Below are 15,455 nucleotides of genomic sequence, written 5' to 3' on the forward strand. Positions count from 1 at the left end.
TGGTGCCATCCCACTTGCCCTTTGCCTGTGCGGCGCTCACCTACCCTGGCAGGGTTGCCCCCTACCCAGTCAGCTTTCCCTTAGACCCTCAGCCTTCCCCTTGCTCAAAGCAGCTGCTAGTTCTGAGCTGGGCATTCCCTAACACGTCAGACACAAGACCCAACCAGCCGTTGGAATGATGCCAGGCAGCCCCAAGAGAGTTTATAAATCACCTGATTAATCACAGTGCCAGCACTCCCATAGCTCAGGGGACTGGAATTAAAGTAAACTTTCTGATTCCTGAAATGAACATTCTTTTGACAACATGAGATAATATCGTTTATACAACTGAGCATTCTAAGTGTGACAGTGGTTCGCACTGCTGCCTCACAGCGTCAGGGACCCAGATTTAATCCTAGCCTCGAGTGACCGCCTGTGTGGAGTCTGCATGTTCTCCTCGTGTCTGCATGGGTTTCCTCCGGGTGCTCCGGTTTCCTCCCACACTCCAAAGACGCGTAGATTAGATGGACTGGCCATGCTGAGTTGCCCCTCAGTATCCAAGGAACTGTAGGTTAGATGGACTGGCCATGCTGAGTTGCCCCTCAGTATCCAAGGAACTGTAGGTTAGGTGGATTGGCCATGCTAAATTATCCCTTAGTGTCCAAGATGTGTCGGTTAGGAGAACAGCCATGGTAAAGTGTGTGGGTTACAGCGATTGTGCAGAGGACAGGGCTGGGGTAACATACTCGTCAGAGTATTAGGTGCAGATCTGATGAGCTGAATGGCCTCTTCAGCACTGTAAGGATTCTAGTCTATAATTATTCGATTATACCTATCAAGAAAGCATGAATGGGAAGAGAGGTTGAAAGGTGACCTATTGGAGGTCTTTAAGAGACTATGTTCCCATTCAGGTTGAAGAGCAAAACTGGAGGCCATCAACACAAGATAGTCACTAAGAAAGGAGTGGGATAGCTCGACCTTGGGTCTGGACATAGCTCAGCACAACATCGAGGGCCAAAGGGCCTGTACTGTGCTGTACTGTTCTATGTTCTATGTTCTAAATCAAGGGAGGAACTTAGGAGAAACACTCAGAATGATGAGAATGAGGAACTTGTTACCACTGGGAATGGGGAAGTATTATATATGGATCTATAGAAAGATTACCTAAGCGTATGAGGGAAATGGGAATAGTGAATTACAGTGAAGAGAGAGGAGAGGAGTCTAAGTTAGAGCATAGAATATTAGCACGGACTGTTCAGGCCAAATGACCTCTTTCTATGATGTATGTTATTAAATCAGAGAATCCCTGCAGTGCAGGAAGAGGCCATTTGGCCCATCAAGCCTGTACCGCTAACAATCCAACTCAGGCCCTATTGCCCAACCCCAAATATTTACCCTGCTGATCCCCCCGACACTAAGGTTCAATTTAGCATGGCCAATCCACCGAACCCACACAACTTTTGGACTGTGGGAGGAATCCGGAGCACCCGGATATTCTACGTCATTCTAAGGCACAGCAAGTAGGGAGAATGCATATCTCTGTACAGGACAGATGATACAAGTCATACAGCTTGTCCCTGTCAGCTGTCCAGGGGCAGCAGCAGGATTCTGATAGCCAGCTAAAGTTGAAGTTTACTTATTAGTCACAAGTAAGGCTTACATTAACAATGAAGTTACTGTGAGTCACTACACTCCAGCACCTGTTCAGGTCAATGTACCTAAGCTGTACAGTCTTTCAGACTGTGGGAGGAAACCAGAGCACCCGGAGGAAACCTATGCAGGCACAGGGAGAATGTGCAGACTCCACAGACAGCGACCCAAGTTGGGAATCGAACCCTAATTCCTGGTGCTGTGAGGCAGCCGTGCTAACCACTGTGCCATTGTGCCACGTGTGCAGCTAGCAGCCAGATTTCACAGTGTAGATTTCATACACACTGCAGGGTGCGAATCACAAGGGCCCCGTGAGCATGTCAGAGTGTTACATTTCCTGCAAGCATTAGGCACTTTAGTAGCCCTTGCTTCAGAGAAAATGAGAGTTTTATTTGCATGCAGGAATGATTGAAGTTACAAATGGTATTAGGTAGCCTTGTCTTTCCAATAGATGAGACATCAATTAAAACACAGTAACATCACTACACAGTCTTCCCAACAGAGCACTAATTGCATTTTAATTATTTGACCTTGAGTTTATCAATCTGTCATGTTATCCGTACTGTTGTTTGGTGATGAGTGCATGTGTCCACTCGATGAACATTTTAAAATAACATCTTTCCAATACAGCTAGATAGTGAACACCTGTGACCAATACCCTGTGATGCAACAGGTAAGAAAATTGCACAGGAATTGATGGATTTAATCTATGACTTGGACCATTTCCATCTGAACACTTCATCATTTGTATTGCCCTATCACTAGCACACTCGATATTCAACAATGGCATAGGTTAATAATCTGAAAGATTAACTCCCTGGGTGTGTGCTATTCCTAACAAGTTAATAAAGTGCTTAGCCCATAGGTAATGAGTGTATTAAAATAGATCACCAGGCAACGTGATGGACAATGTTAACTGGTACATTAAAACAGAGACAGGTCACTGTTTCGCTTTGATGCCAACCAAGTAAGCAACAGCACAGTGGTTAGCACTGCTGCTTCACAGTACCAGGGATGTGGGTTCAATTCCCAGCTTGGGTCACTGTCTGTGTGGCATTCCCCCCGTGTCTGCGTGGCTATCCCCTGCGTGTTCTGCTTTCCTCCTACAGTCCAAAAGATGTACTGGTTAAGTGCATTGGCCATACTAAATTCTCTCTCTGTGTACCCGAACAGGCACCGGAATGTGGCGACTAGGGGAATTGAACAGTAATTACACTGCAGTGTTAAATGTAAGCCTACTTGTGACTAATGAATAAACTTTAATTTCAAATTAAACAAATTCAGGTAGAAAGCAAGAAGAGCATCCCCGAATAGAAGGGAACTCCCGAGATGCCTTCAAAATCACCTTCCGGTCCGGATTCTGCTCCGTGGACCAAGAGGACACATGATCACTTTTCTCTTCTCAAACAGTCCACACAGAGAGAGCTCTGTAATCGGCTGCCTGAAGGAAAGGGCAGCTCAGTAACATCATCACAGTGTGACACAGTGTGGGGCAGCAAATCCTTTGATGCTGGATTGTATGATGTGAGTCCACAGACAGCATGGCCTCCCAGTCCTTCCTGTCCTCTCTCACTGACGTGTTAAGTGACAGCGAGCAGGAGACTGTGGACAAACTGTTACTCAGACACAAACACAGACAGGTCCTTTGAAACAAATGAAACTTTCAGAAGCGATTGCTCGCCACTGGACTTGCGTTCAGCTCTGTGGGATTGGATTGACACAGTAAGAAGTCTCACAACACCAGGTTAAAGTCCAACAGGTTTATTTGGTAGCAAACGCCACCAGCTTTCGGAGCGCTGCTGGTGGCGTTTACTACCAAATAAACCTGTTGGACTTTAACCTGGTGTTGTGAGACTTCTTACTGTGTTTACCCCAGTCCAACACCGGCATCTCCACACCAGGGCTGGATTGGCCTGCTTCTGGTTGTCAGATTGATTGATTGATTGATTGGGCGGCACAGTAGCACAGTGGTTAGCACTGCTACTTCACAGCTCCAGGGTCCTGGGTTCGATTCCCAGCTCAAGTCACTGTCAGTGTGGAGTTTGCACATTCTCCTCGTATCCGTGTGGGTTTCCTCCGGGTACTCTGGTTTCCTCCCACAGTCCAAAGGTGTGCGGGTTAGGTTGATTGGCCATGCTAAGAATTGCCCCTTAGTGTCCAGGGATGCGTAGGTTAGAGGGATTAGTGGGTATAATAAGTAGGGATATGGGGGAAAGACCTGGGTGGGATTGTGTTCGGTGCAGATTCGATGGGCTGAAGGGCCTCTTTCTGCACTGTAGCGTTCTGTGACAAGGCAAGGCCTCAAACCTCTTATCAACAAGTGGGAGTGTGCAAAAGTTTATTTATTATTGTCACAAGTAGGCTTATATTAACACTGCAGTGAAAGACTATGAAAATCCCCTAGTTGCCACACTCCAGCGCCTGTTTGGGTACACTGAGGGAGAATTTAGCATGGCCAATGCACCCTAAACAGCCTGTCTTTCAGACATCAGGAACTAGTGATCTATTGGCTTCACCTAGATGACAAAAGTCTGTCCAGGGACATTGCCAATCGGATCAGGTCTGCTCTGGAGTTAGTGATTCACCCTGACCAAGGCTGCAATGTACCTTGCAGGAAGATGTCTGAGAGCCTCGCAGCACTCAGGAATATAATCACCTTTGCGCGGGACAGGACTGGACTGGCCTCATCAACTTAGACCAGCAGAAGGCCTTTAACAGAATATCACAGACCAACATGAGGGGTATGCTCTCCAAGGTGGGATTTGAGGAGGGAATCTATAATTGGACCAAGATGCTCTACACAAACATCAGTAGTTTTAAACAACAGGTGGGAATCGGAAAGCTTTCCCATCACATCTGGAGTTGGGTATCCTGAGGGATGCATTGAAGCTTAGGGTAGGTGTTGCAGAGGTGTATTGGGGAAAGGCTGGTGTCTAAGGCCTTTCAGCAACACTACACTCTGGGACTGGAAACTGTAGAACCCCCCCACCCCCGGGCTGTATGTTCGACATGTCCGCCTGTCAACATCTGGAAGTTGTCAACAGCGTCACATACCTCGGATCACCAATCACCAGCAATCTGTCTCTCGATGCTGAAATCAGGATTGCCGAGGCTGCAGCTGTCGTGTCAGGCGTTGAGGGATTGTGTGAGGAACAACTGCAAACAGATGGAAAAGACAAAGCTCCGGGTGTAGCAGGCTTGTATTCACAACAATCTCCTGTACGTGGCAGAGGCAACTCATACAAGCCCAGAAAAGCAACAGAGCAGCTTCCCCCTTCGCTGCCTCAGAAGAATATTGGGCATCTCCTGGTAAGTCAGAGAGCCGGCTACGGAAGTTCACCAGCTCGCAGGATTTCAAAGAACAGTACAGCACAGGAACAGGCCCTTCGGCCCACCAAGACTGTGCTGATCACGTTGTCCTACTTAGACCAACCACCTGTATCCCTCTATACCCCGCCTGTTCATATGTCTATCCGGATAAATCTTAAATGTCGCTAATGTATCTGCCTCAACCGCCTCACGTGGCAGTGCATTCCAGGCCCCCACCACCCTCTGTGTAAAAAAAAACCTCCCCCGCACATCTCCACTGAACCTTTCCCCCCTTACCGTGAACTTTTGCCCACTTGTAATTGTCATTTCTGCCCTGCCCTTATCGATGCCCCTCATAATTTTATTCTTGAAGGCGTTTGCCCTCTTGAGTTAGCAGCGACACCATTGGTTGAGTCATGTGAACCAAATGGATGACACAGCAACACGGTGGCATAGTGGTTAACACTGCTGCCTCACAGCGCCAAGGACCCAGGTTCAATTCTGGCCTCGGGTCACTGTCTGTGTGGAGTTTGCATGTTCTCCCCATCTCTGCATGGGTTTCCTCCGGGTGCTCTGGTTTCCTCTCAAAGTCCAAAGATGTGTGGGTTAGGTTGATTGGCCATGCTAAATTAACCCTAGTGTCGGGAGGATTAGCAGGATAAATATGTAGGGTTGCAGGAAAAGGGCGTGGATAGGATTGTGGTCAGTGCAGACCCGATGGGCTGAATGGCCTCCTTCTGGAATGCCAGGGTTCTTTGATGACAACTGCACCCCCAAAGTCACGCTCTACAGCAAGCCTGCTACTGCCATGAGACTAACAGGTCACACACATCTGTGATACAAGGATGGCAGTGAGTGAGATTTCAGGTTGACTGGGATTGGAGTTGGTACATGGGAAATCCTTGCTGCCAATCAGAGTTCCTGGAGACAAGCAGTCAGGAAAAGCATGGAAAATGCAGAGGACAAAAGAAATGAGCAGACGGTAGGAAACAGAACCTATCAGAATAAAAAAGCATCAGTCAAGCGCTGGCCAACACTATTCATCTGTGTCGATTGAGGAAGGGACAAGGACTCATGATAACGAGAGCAAAACACTGCAGATGCTGGCAATGTGAAATAAAAGACAGAAAATGTTGGAGAAACTCAGCAGGTCTGGCAACATCTGTGGAGAGAGAAACAGAGTAAACGCTTGGTGTTCAGGGATCTGATGTGGGTATGCTGGCGTTGGACTGGCGTAAACACAGTAAAAAGTCTGACAACACCAGGTTTTAGTCCAACCTATTTATTTGAGTATATTATCAAATAAATAGGTTGGACTAAAACCTGGTGTTGTCAGACTTTTTACTGTGTTCAGGGATCTTACAGACTTGAAACGTTCTCTCTGTCTCTCTTTTCACAGGTGCTGCCCACATTTTTTGCTTTTATTACTGTCACTGACCTCAGCAGCCACAACAGCTGGTGTTCGATATAGAAGTTTTCAACACCCTGAACGTACACTACTGTAACTGTAAACATGGTGCGTGACGTGCAGCACTGGAATAAACGGATTGCTGGATAACTACAAGACCCTGTGCAATGCTCAACTCATCCAGAGCTCGAGATCCCTGTTCAATTCATGGGGCGGGATTTTCTAACCGCGTTCGCCCCGAAGATCCCACCGGAGGTCAACAAAACTTTCCATGGTCCGCCCCTCACCTGGTCAGATTCTCATGGAGGGTGGAATGGGAAAATCTGCCCCTGAATCTCTGACTAATCAGTTAGTGGTACTATTTATTTTTACTCTTTCCATTCATGGCACGTGGGCTAGAATAAAAAGATGGCACCGGATCAAGACAACTTCTTGGGAGCTGTTCTCTGTATACTCTCTAATTCAATCTTTTATTCTTGTTCTATGCTTTCAAAATTTAATGCTAACTCCTTTAAACTTTCTCATAACGTTCTCTTTAAATCTCTTCCATCAGAGTTTTGAATGAACCTACCATAACTCTCTCTATACCCTAGCTATGATTGTATTATGCACTCTCTCCTTTCCTTCTCCCCATGTACTCTTTGAACAGTATGTTTTGTCTGTATAGCGCACAAGAAACAATACTCTTCACTGTATCCCCATACATGTGAGAATAATAAATCAAATCAAATTCGAATTATTCCCCATTGTTTGGGAAGGTTGTGGTGAGCTGCCTTCTTGAACCACTACAGCCCATTGTGGTTATTTTGCGACTTGTCAGGCCATTTCAGAGGGCAGTTAAGAGTCAACCACATTACTGTAAGTCTGGAATCACATCTAGGTCAGACTGGGGAAAGACAACTGATTTCCTACTGTGGGGCTCTATTAGTTAACCAGTTGGGTTTTTAAATAGCAACCCAACAGCTTTGTGTCACCATTACCGATACCAAGGTTATTTAACAAATTAAATTTAAATTTCCCGAATACAATGGTAGAATTTGAACTCATGTCTCCAAATTACAGATTACAAACACAGGAAACTTCGGATGATGAAAATAAATGAATTTGGCATCCAATTTTTGATTGCTATCCATTCGCAATTACTGGAGAGGGCTCAATTGATGGCTGGTGAGCGGAAAGTGGGATTTTGCACAAGTGAACAGCCCAATGACCATTACAGGTGAATGATTGGAAAAGGCTTTTGACACGTGTGCAAGTGTGCCAAAATCATAGCTGGAGTTAAATGGAGAAGGCATGAGTGACTCAAAATCCATCGAGGTCCAGGCCGGCACAGAATACTCACTCTACAGGAAATATGTTAAATTCTTTAAATCTACGATTGGAAATAACATTTGATTCATAGGGTGGGATTGTACAGCCTTGCTTGAGCAATGGACATTTCCGTTGTCCGCTCTTCCGATCCCGTGGCTGGAAGAGCAGTAGAATTCCGTTGATAATGCCTGGCACCTAACAAAGGGGTTTAAATCCTGCCTAAATCACGCAAAACTCTGAAGATTAAAGGGCATTATCTGAAAACTTGCCATGAAGTACTACTAGCAAGCCTGTACAAGAAATTGATCAACTCTTAACCAAATCAGAGGAATTATCCTATCTCTAACAATGGCTGGGTCTCTTTTCTCATAGCCGCTAGTCACCTAATGTTAAAATTAGCTTCGTAGAATAGAACCATAGACATTTACAGCATTAAAGCAGGCCATTCAGCCCATCAAATCCATGCTGGCACACAAGGAAACATCCAGCCTAATCCCACTTTCCCATTTTTGGTCCGTAGCCTTGTGGGTGACACCAATCCAATTGCTTATCCAAGTAGTTTTTAAATGTTATGAGGGTTTAGTCATAAGTCATAGCCCTAGAAGTACAGAAGAGACCCTTCAGCCCATTGAGTCTGCATTGACAAAATTACATTAATCCCATTTTCGAACACTTGGTCCATAGCCTTGAATGTTGTGACATTTCAAGTGTTCATCCACATAGTTTTTAAAGATTGTGAGGTTTCCCACCTCTACTACCCTCCCGAGCAGCACATTCTCAACTCCCACCATCCTTTGAATGAAACTATTGTTTCTCAAATCCCCCCGAAACCTCCTGTCCTTCACCTTGAGATAATGCCCTCTTATTGTTGACTCTTCAACTAAAGGGAGGACCTGCTTGCTATCCACCCTGTCTATACTCCTCATAATCTTGTACACCTCAATTAGGCCTCCCCTCAGCCTTCTCTGCTCTAAAGAAAACATCCTGAGCCTATCCCAGCCTCTGTCCTTAGTTCAAATATGCCATTCCAGGCAACATCCTGGTGAATCTCCACTGCATCCTCTACAATGCAATCACATTCTTATAGTGAGGCAACCAGAACTGCACACACTACTCCAGCTGTGGCCTCACCTAAACTTTGTGTCACTCCGACATAACCTCCCTGCCATTTGATTTGATTTATAATTGTCACATGTATTAATTAACATGGTGCATCTGTAAAAGTTGATGAGAGTCATAGCTGACAAGCCAAATTTCCTTAATGAATACGCCATTCATGTCACACCTTTTTTTAAGAAGTGTTTAGGTCAAGTTGATAGCAGAATCCATTGTTATTGGTCTCAATAACTGGGGAAAGATCAGAGATAATTAAGCTCCAAAGTTAAAGTTTATTTATTAGTCACAAATGAGGTTTACATTAACACTGCAATGAAGTTCCCCAAGTCACTACACTCTGGCACCTGTTCAGGTCAATGCACCCTAACCAGCACGTCTTTCGGACTGTGGGAGGAAAGTGAAGCACTTGGAGAAAACCCACACAGGCATGGGGAGAATGTGCAGACTCCACAGAGACAGTGACCCAAGGCGGGAATCGAACCTGGGTCCCTGGCGTTGTGAGGCAGCAGTGCTATCCACTGTGCTACCATGCCACCCATTATCAGTCACGTAGGGACAGTGACTTTCAAACACTCAATTGCTTCAAGGATCCCCACTTCTCTGAAGCAAGAGAGGCGACAGAAATAATTTTCATTTTATAACACTGAGATGACTATAGGTCAGAAAGTGGAGCTGGATTAGCATTCTGAAGTCCAGTAAGATCAATGCCAGCTTTGAGTTCCCTCGCATGTCATTCCAAGGGAATTCACTCTTTCGCACAGATGAGTGAATGGGAATCTTGGGAAGGGAGCAATCAAACTGAGGGCCCCAGGCACTTTTACAGACCACAAAAGCGGCACTCACGTAGTTTTTATTCACTGTATTAAATTGCACCTTTGAAGTCACACTGTGGTTTCTCAGTTTTCTTTGTTAAACAGCATTCAGTTCTGGGTCTATTTTTGTGCCTCCAGCAATTGTCACAATAGATACCATTTAAGAGGCAGTCATTTTCACAGTGAAAGATTAATGGCCAGAGGATCATTACTGAAAACCAACTGAGAAATAAATATTGGCAATCTATTTCTGGGAATTCCTACGTATAGAAGTGTTTTATGAAACAATAATTCACACTGGTGAATAATTGCTACAAAGATGCAAATAAAACACCCAGCTTAATAAGCAGCGCTGAGTGGGAAGTTTCTCAGTGCTGGATACAGGAGCAATGCCACAATCTACACATTCCCAACCTCAGCCTTGTAGCTGCACATAGAGGCACAGACACCTCTCCACATTATACATAGAATCATAGAATCCCTACAGTGCAGAAGGAGGCCATTTGGCCCATTGAGTCTGTACCGACCACAATCCCACCCAGTCCCTATCCTTGTATTTCTTCATTTACCCTGCTCATCCCCCTGCCTCCAGGGTCAATTTAGCATGGCCAATCAACCTAACCCTCACATCTTTGGACTGTGAGAGGAAACCAAACTGAAGAAACCCACGCAGACACGAGGAGAATGTGCAAACTCCACACAGACAGTGACCCGAGGCTGGAATCGAACCCTGGTCCCTTGCACTGTGAGGCTAACCACTGCGCCACCGTGCCATCCTGCACACAGCAATGGCTGGGTGTATCTCTGCTGCTGTTCATGGAAACCACTAGAACTTAAAAAGGAAGGTCACCGAAGAGAAAGGTTTAGATGGGGAGAGAAATCCAAAGGAATAATGACAGAAAAGGATTCTTCGGAGGCCTTTGATGTAGCAAGAGAAGAGATGTGGCAGAGTTATTTAGGGGGAGATGCCAATGGTGCAAGAGGACAGAGATTCCAAGATTCAGCCCCCAACAGGCAAAGCACAAAACAAATAACCACCAAGAGCCCCTCGCAATCGAGGGTAACGTCCATCAGGCTTGACGAGTCTTCAGATACCTGAGGAGCCCAATTCTGGAGCCGCAAGTTCTTCCGCAGTGAAGGAATGTTGTTGGGGTGGGGGAAGGGGGGAAGGGAGGGGGGGAAGGGGGGGGAAGGGAGGGGGGAAGGGGGGTGGGAGGGGGTGCCGCCTGTGTCAGCTTCGCTATCCTTCCCCTACCACCATCACCGTTCTGCCTCACTGGCGAGTTGCTGAGCCTCACAGAGGCTCTTACGCCTTGATGGGCCAGGTGGAGCTATGTCAAGCAGCATCAGCATTCTCCTCCCAGTCAGTGGTGTTAACATCTCTGTGCTTTAGCATGGCCTTGACTATATCCTTATACCTTTTCCTTTGGTCACCCTTAGAGCGTTGACCAATGGAGAGCTGGGAAGAAGAGAACCTGCCAAAGCGAGTGATTTCGTACAGAATGGCCCATCCATTGGAGTTGGAAAAGAGTTGCTCTGGGACAGGAGAATGTTACGGGGGATGTGAGGAAAAACCTTTTTACCCAGAGGGTGGTGATGATCTGGAATGCGCTGCCTGGGAGGGTGGTAGGGGTGAGTTGTCAACTGGGCTGAAGTGCCCCTTCTGAGCGATATGATTCTGTGAATCTATGAGAAGTCTAGAGTGCAGGAGGATAGAGTTTCACACTCACCAGGTGAAGCATAGAACAAGCAGTCAACCAGTATCAGAGGGGCTGAACGCACAAGCAGAACCCTTCCACCCTCTCTCCCTCCAACAGTACCCCCCTACCAATCCCAACCAATGACAGAAAGAAGCTTGAAGCAGAGTTGAACGAGATGATGGAGCCAAGACAAGAAAGAAAAACTAGCTTAGATTAATGTTATTACCCAGCAGTGTGGAATCAGACAGAACTGATAATAGCCTAGGAATGGGATATTAACCTACTCCTTCCTAAAACTGTTTTCTTACGAAAGCCAAGGTAAATTAATTGTATTTAATATAAAACTATATAAGAATTATATTTCACTTAATTATATGCTATATAATGTCCCAAGAGTTACATTGGAACGTCATACTCTTGATTTATAATGTCGACTAACCACATGCAAAATTTGTCAAAGCCCTTCGAGCATGCCATGTGCCTGACCTAGTCCCTGTGGGCATTGTCCTTATAAATAGCTCAGACCAGCACCACATTCAGAGTTGACTGAGATCAAATTTGCATAAAATTAAGTTAGATTTGCAACCGATTGGCAAATTCCAGGCAGAAAATGCAAAGAGGAATAATAGTGAGTAAAAAACACTGGAATTAGTGAAATGGAAGAGGAGAAGAAGATAACAGATCATTCTGTTTACTCAAAGCCAACAATTTAACAAAAAGACAATTGGCAGATGGATTCCGTATAAGAACATAAGAACTAGGAGCAGGAGTCGGCCATCTGGCCCCTCGAGCCTGCTCCACCATTCAATAAAATCATGGCTGATCTTTTCGTGGACTCAGCTCCATTTACCCGCCCACTCACCATAACCCTTAATTCCTCTACTGTTCAAAAACAGTGTAATAGTGGAGCTCTTTATAACTTTGAAATTCCCTTGTTCATTTATCACTGAATGTCTACAGCAAATACCAACAGAACAAGATTTCAATAACTATGGGTGAATATGGTGGGTTTACAGAACTGGTTATTGTATCCAGTGTAGCAGCTCTGTCTTGCCTTTACCAACATTGCAAAAAAAAAAATTCTCTGGTCATTATTACATTGCTGCTTGTGCAAGCTTGCTGTGTGCCTTACATTGTCACAACATTTTCAAAAGTCTTTCAATGGCTGCAAAGCACTTTGGGATGTGTTTGTAAGAAGTGGTCTATAAATGCAAGACTTTTCTTTCATATGTTTCTCAGGTGGGCACAATAGACAGCTACTAATAATGTCAGTACTCAATGCTTGTACACATGCTATTTCCAATAGGAGACACAGGGGAATGATTAGGAGGAGGAACCATGGCTGACTTGTATTTTCAAATCTCCCTCGTTTAGACCCTGCTAATTTGGACCAATTGTAATATTTTGACCCCCAACCCACTGACATCAGTTAACCCAACACAAACTTGGCCTAGAACCATAGAATCCCTACTGTGCAGAAGGAAGCCATTTGGCCCATCAAGTCTGCACCAACCATAATCCCACCCAGGCCCTATCCCCATAATCGCATGTACTTAACTCTAGCTAGTGCTCCTGACACTAAGTGGCCATTTAGCATGGCCTATCAACCTGACCCGCACATCTTTGGACTGTGGGAGAAAACTGGAGCACCCAGTGAGATGTGTAGGCACGGGGAGAATGTGCAAACTTCGCACAGACAGTCACCAAAGCTGGGAATCTTACCCAGATCTGTGGCGCTGTGAGGCCGCAGTGCTAACCACTGTACTGCCGTGCTGCCCTCTAAGCTTCTAGTCTGCTAATGCATACTGGCACTAAGTCACGCAGTCACCTTTTAATCCAAGCCAACAAAATAATGATCCCAAGTACAGTAAGAATTTAACACTTTTCCAATTTAGGATTATCAACCAGGTTTGCAATGTGGCTCACCTACGTTTGCTAGTAGCATCATACAGAGGGGTCCTTTACCTTGCAAACTAAATTAGCATGTCTGGGCATTGCACTTTTTTTGAATTAAGCAGAAGCAAAGGGGATAATCATTCCCTGGTGTATTCTTCATGGCAAAGCCACAGCCAATCAAAGCTGATTTGCCAACCAATCAGCACTCTTTTCTCATGAAGCATAAATTATTGCTCCCTTTGAAATTTGACATTCTTGCATTTGTTCTGATAAGTACAAGATGAAAAGCTTTGTCAGTGTGTCTCTATGTTCAACAATACTCAAGTGATGAAGTGGTCAGTGATTTGGTAGGGAGGGCAGAGTGGAATGTATAATATTTAATTACTGGGTACCAGGAGCTTGTACTCATGACCCAGAGACATGAGTTCAAACCCTTTCCATGGCAACTGGAGATTCTAGTTTATCATAAAATCCAGTTTAACTAATGAGTTAAATCTGCCATCCTTACCCAGACTGTTTGTACATGACTCCCCTCCCACAGAACTGTGACTGACTCCTAACCACAAAGTTCCCACAGTGCAGAAGGGGGCCATTCAGCCAATCAAGTCTGCACCAACCCTCCGAAAGAGCATCTCGCCCAGGCCCACTTTCCCCCACTCTATTCCATTTTTTTTTATTCATAGAACACGGGTGTTGCTGGCTGGCCAGCATTTATTGCCCATCCCTAATTACCTGAGGGCAGTTCAGAGTCAACCACATTGCTGTGGCTCTGGAGTCACACGTAGGCCAGACTGGGTAAGGACAGCAGATTTCCTTCCTTAAAGCACATTAGTAAACAAGACAGGTTTTTGCGACAATTGACAATGGTTTCATGATCATCAGTGGATTCTTAATTCCAGATATTTTCTTTTTTATTGAATTCAAATTCCACCATCTGCTGTGGCGGGATTCGAACCCGGGTCCCCAAAACATCAGCTCAGTTTCTGGATTGATAATCTAGCAGTAATACCATTAGACCGTCGCCTCTCCATTTACCATGGCCTAACCCACACATCTTGGGACCATGGGAGGAAACCAGAGCACCCGGAGGAAACCCACACAAACACAGGGAGAATGTGCAAACTCCACCCGAGGCTGGAATCAAACCTGGGTCCCTGGCAGTGTGAAGCAGCAGTGTTAGTCACCATGCAACCCTTAACTACCCTAACCACTGTGTCACAGTCCCACCCTGAACGGCAGCCACTTTATCTCAAGTTAGGGCAGACAAATGGGGGACTTGCCAGCAGAGTCCACACCCTGGGGATGATTTTTTTGAAACAAGGTCAGGGAAGGGACAAGATCTGACTTCAGGTCTTCACTCACACTGACTCAACATTTCCCTTTTACACATAAACCAGCAAAAGAGAGACTGAAAGTGCCTCTTTAAAGCCGGGCTCAGCGAGATATGCTCCGTCACAAATACAGGGACACATCCAGTATATCTGAACACAACTTATACATATCGCTCTGATATGTTCCAACACAGTTTCATTTTCGAACAAGTCTCCTGCGGCAGGCCAAATCAACAGTGATATTAAAATGAGACTGGGGGAAATCTCAATCAGCTGGGGTGGTCGCTAATGAGTTGTTATGTTACTGAGTATTTACATCAAATACAAACAATGCATTAAAGCAACTAAAAGACGGTCTTTCTCCACTGGGTCTGAGCCTGTTAAATGGCTCGGAATAATTGCTTCCCTCTCAATAAATCTCTCCGTTGCTTTGTAAGAGGTTATTTATTGCAAAGTACCTCCTTTCTGCTTGTAACAACCTCACCCCAAGACGGAACTGGAGGAAATGGTTTAGACAGATTGAAACTTACCAACTCCTAAAGGCATCTTCCAGTCGCCGCAAGATTTCAACTGATTGGAATGGGAAAGAGTGAGAGTCTCCTGTTCTGGTTCGGTCCCAGCGATCTGTTCCCGGGGCTGAGGATGGAGCTGGCAATTATACTTCCACAGTCAGCCACATTCACACAATTTCTCAGAAATGCTTCACTCCTGTAAACAGTGATGTCAAACTGCAATCTCGGAAGTGCGTGCTGGTGAAGTCTTAACCCCTGCCTGTGTGTGTGTGAGGGGGAGGGAGGGAGAGATGTTGCCATAGGCACTAGAATTAGCATCATAATGTCGCAGAGATATGAGGGAGAATTTTAAACCAGGAATCAAGAGGGGTGGAGGTTTCAGCAACAGGTGTCTTAAAGTGAAGAGCAAAAACAGAAAATGCTGGTAACAC

The 15,455-nt window shown here is 45.4% G+C and overlaps 1 protein-coding gene across 1 annotated transcript in view; it reads right to left on the reverse strand.

Annotated features, from left to right (window-relative positions):
* pfkfb3 (6-phosphofructo-2-kinase/fructose-2,6-biphosphatase 3) overlaps positions 1-15,113 on the reverse strand; it is a 122,717-nt gene extending 107,604 nt beyond the window's left edge. The window contains exon 1 of the mRNA XM_080207727.1: positions 15,043-15,113. Within this exon, the coding sequence (XP_080063853.1) occupies positions 15,043-15,058 (16 nt within the window). The 5' untranslated portion in view covers positions 15,059-15,113. The remainder of the gene's footprint in view (positions 1-15,042) is intronic.
* Positions 15,114-15,455: the final 342 nt, after the last annotated feature.

This window comes from Carcharhinus amblyrhynchos, chromosome 19 (assembly GCF_965287045.1).
Source record: "Carcharhinus amblyrhynchos chromosome 19, sCarAmb.v2.hapA, whole genome shotgun sequence".
NCBI classification, from domain to species: domain Eukaryota; kingdom Metazoa; phylum Chordata; class Chondrichthyes; order Carcharhiniformes; family Carcharhinidae; genus Carcharhinus; species Carcharhinus amblyrhynchos.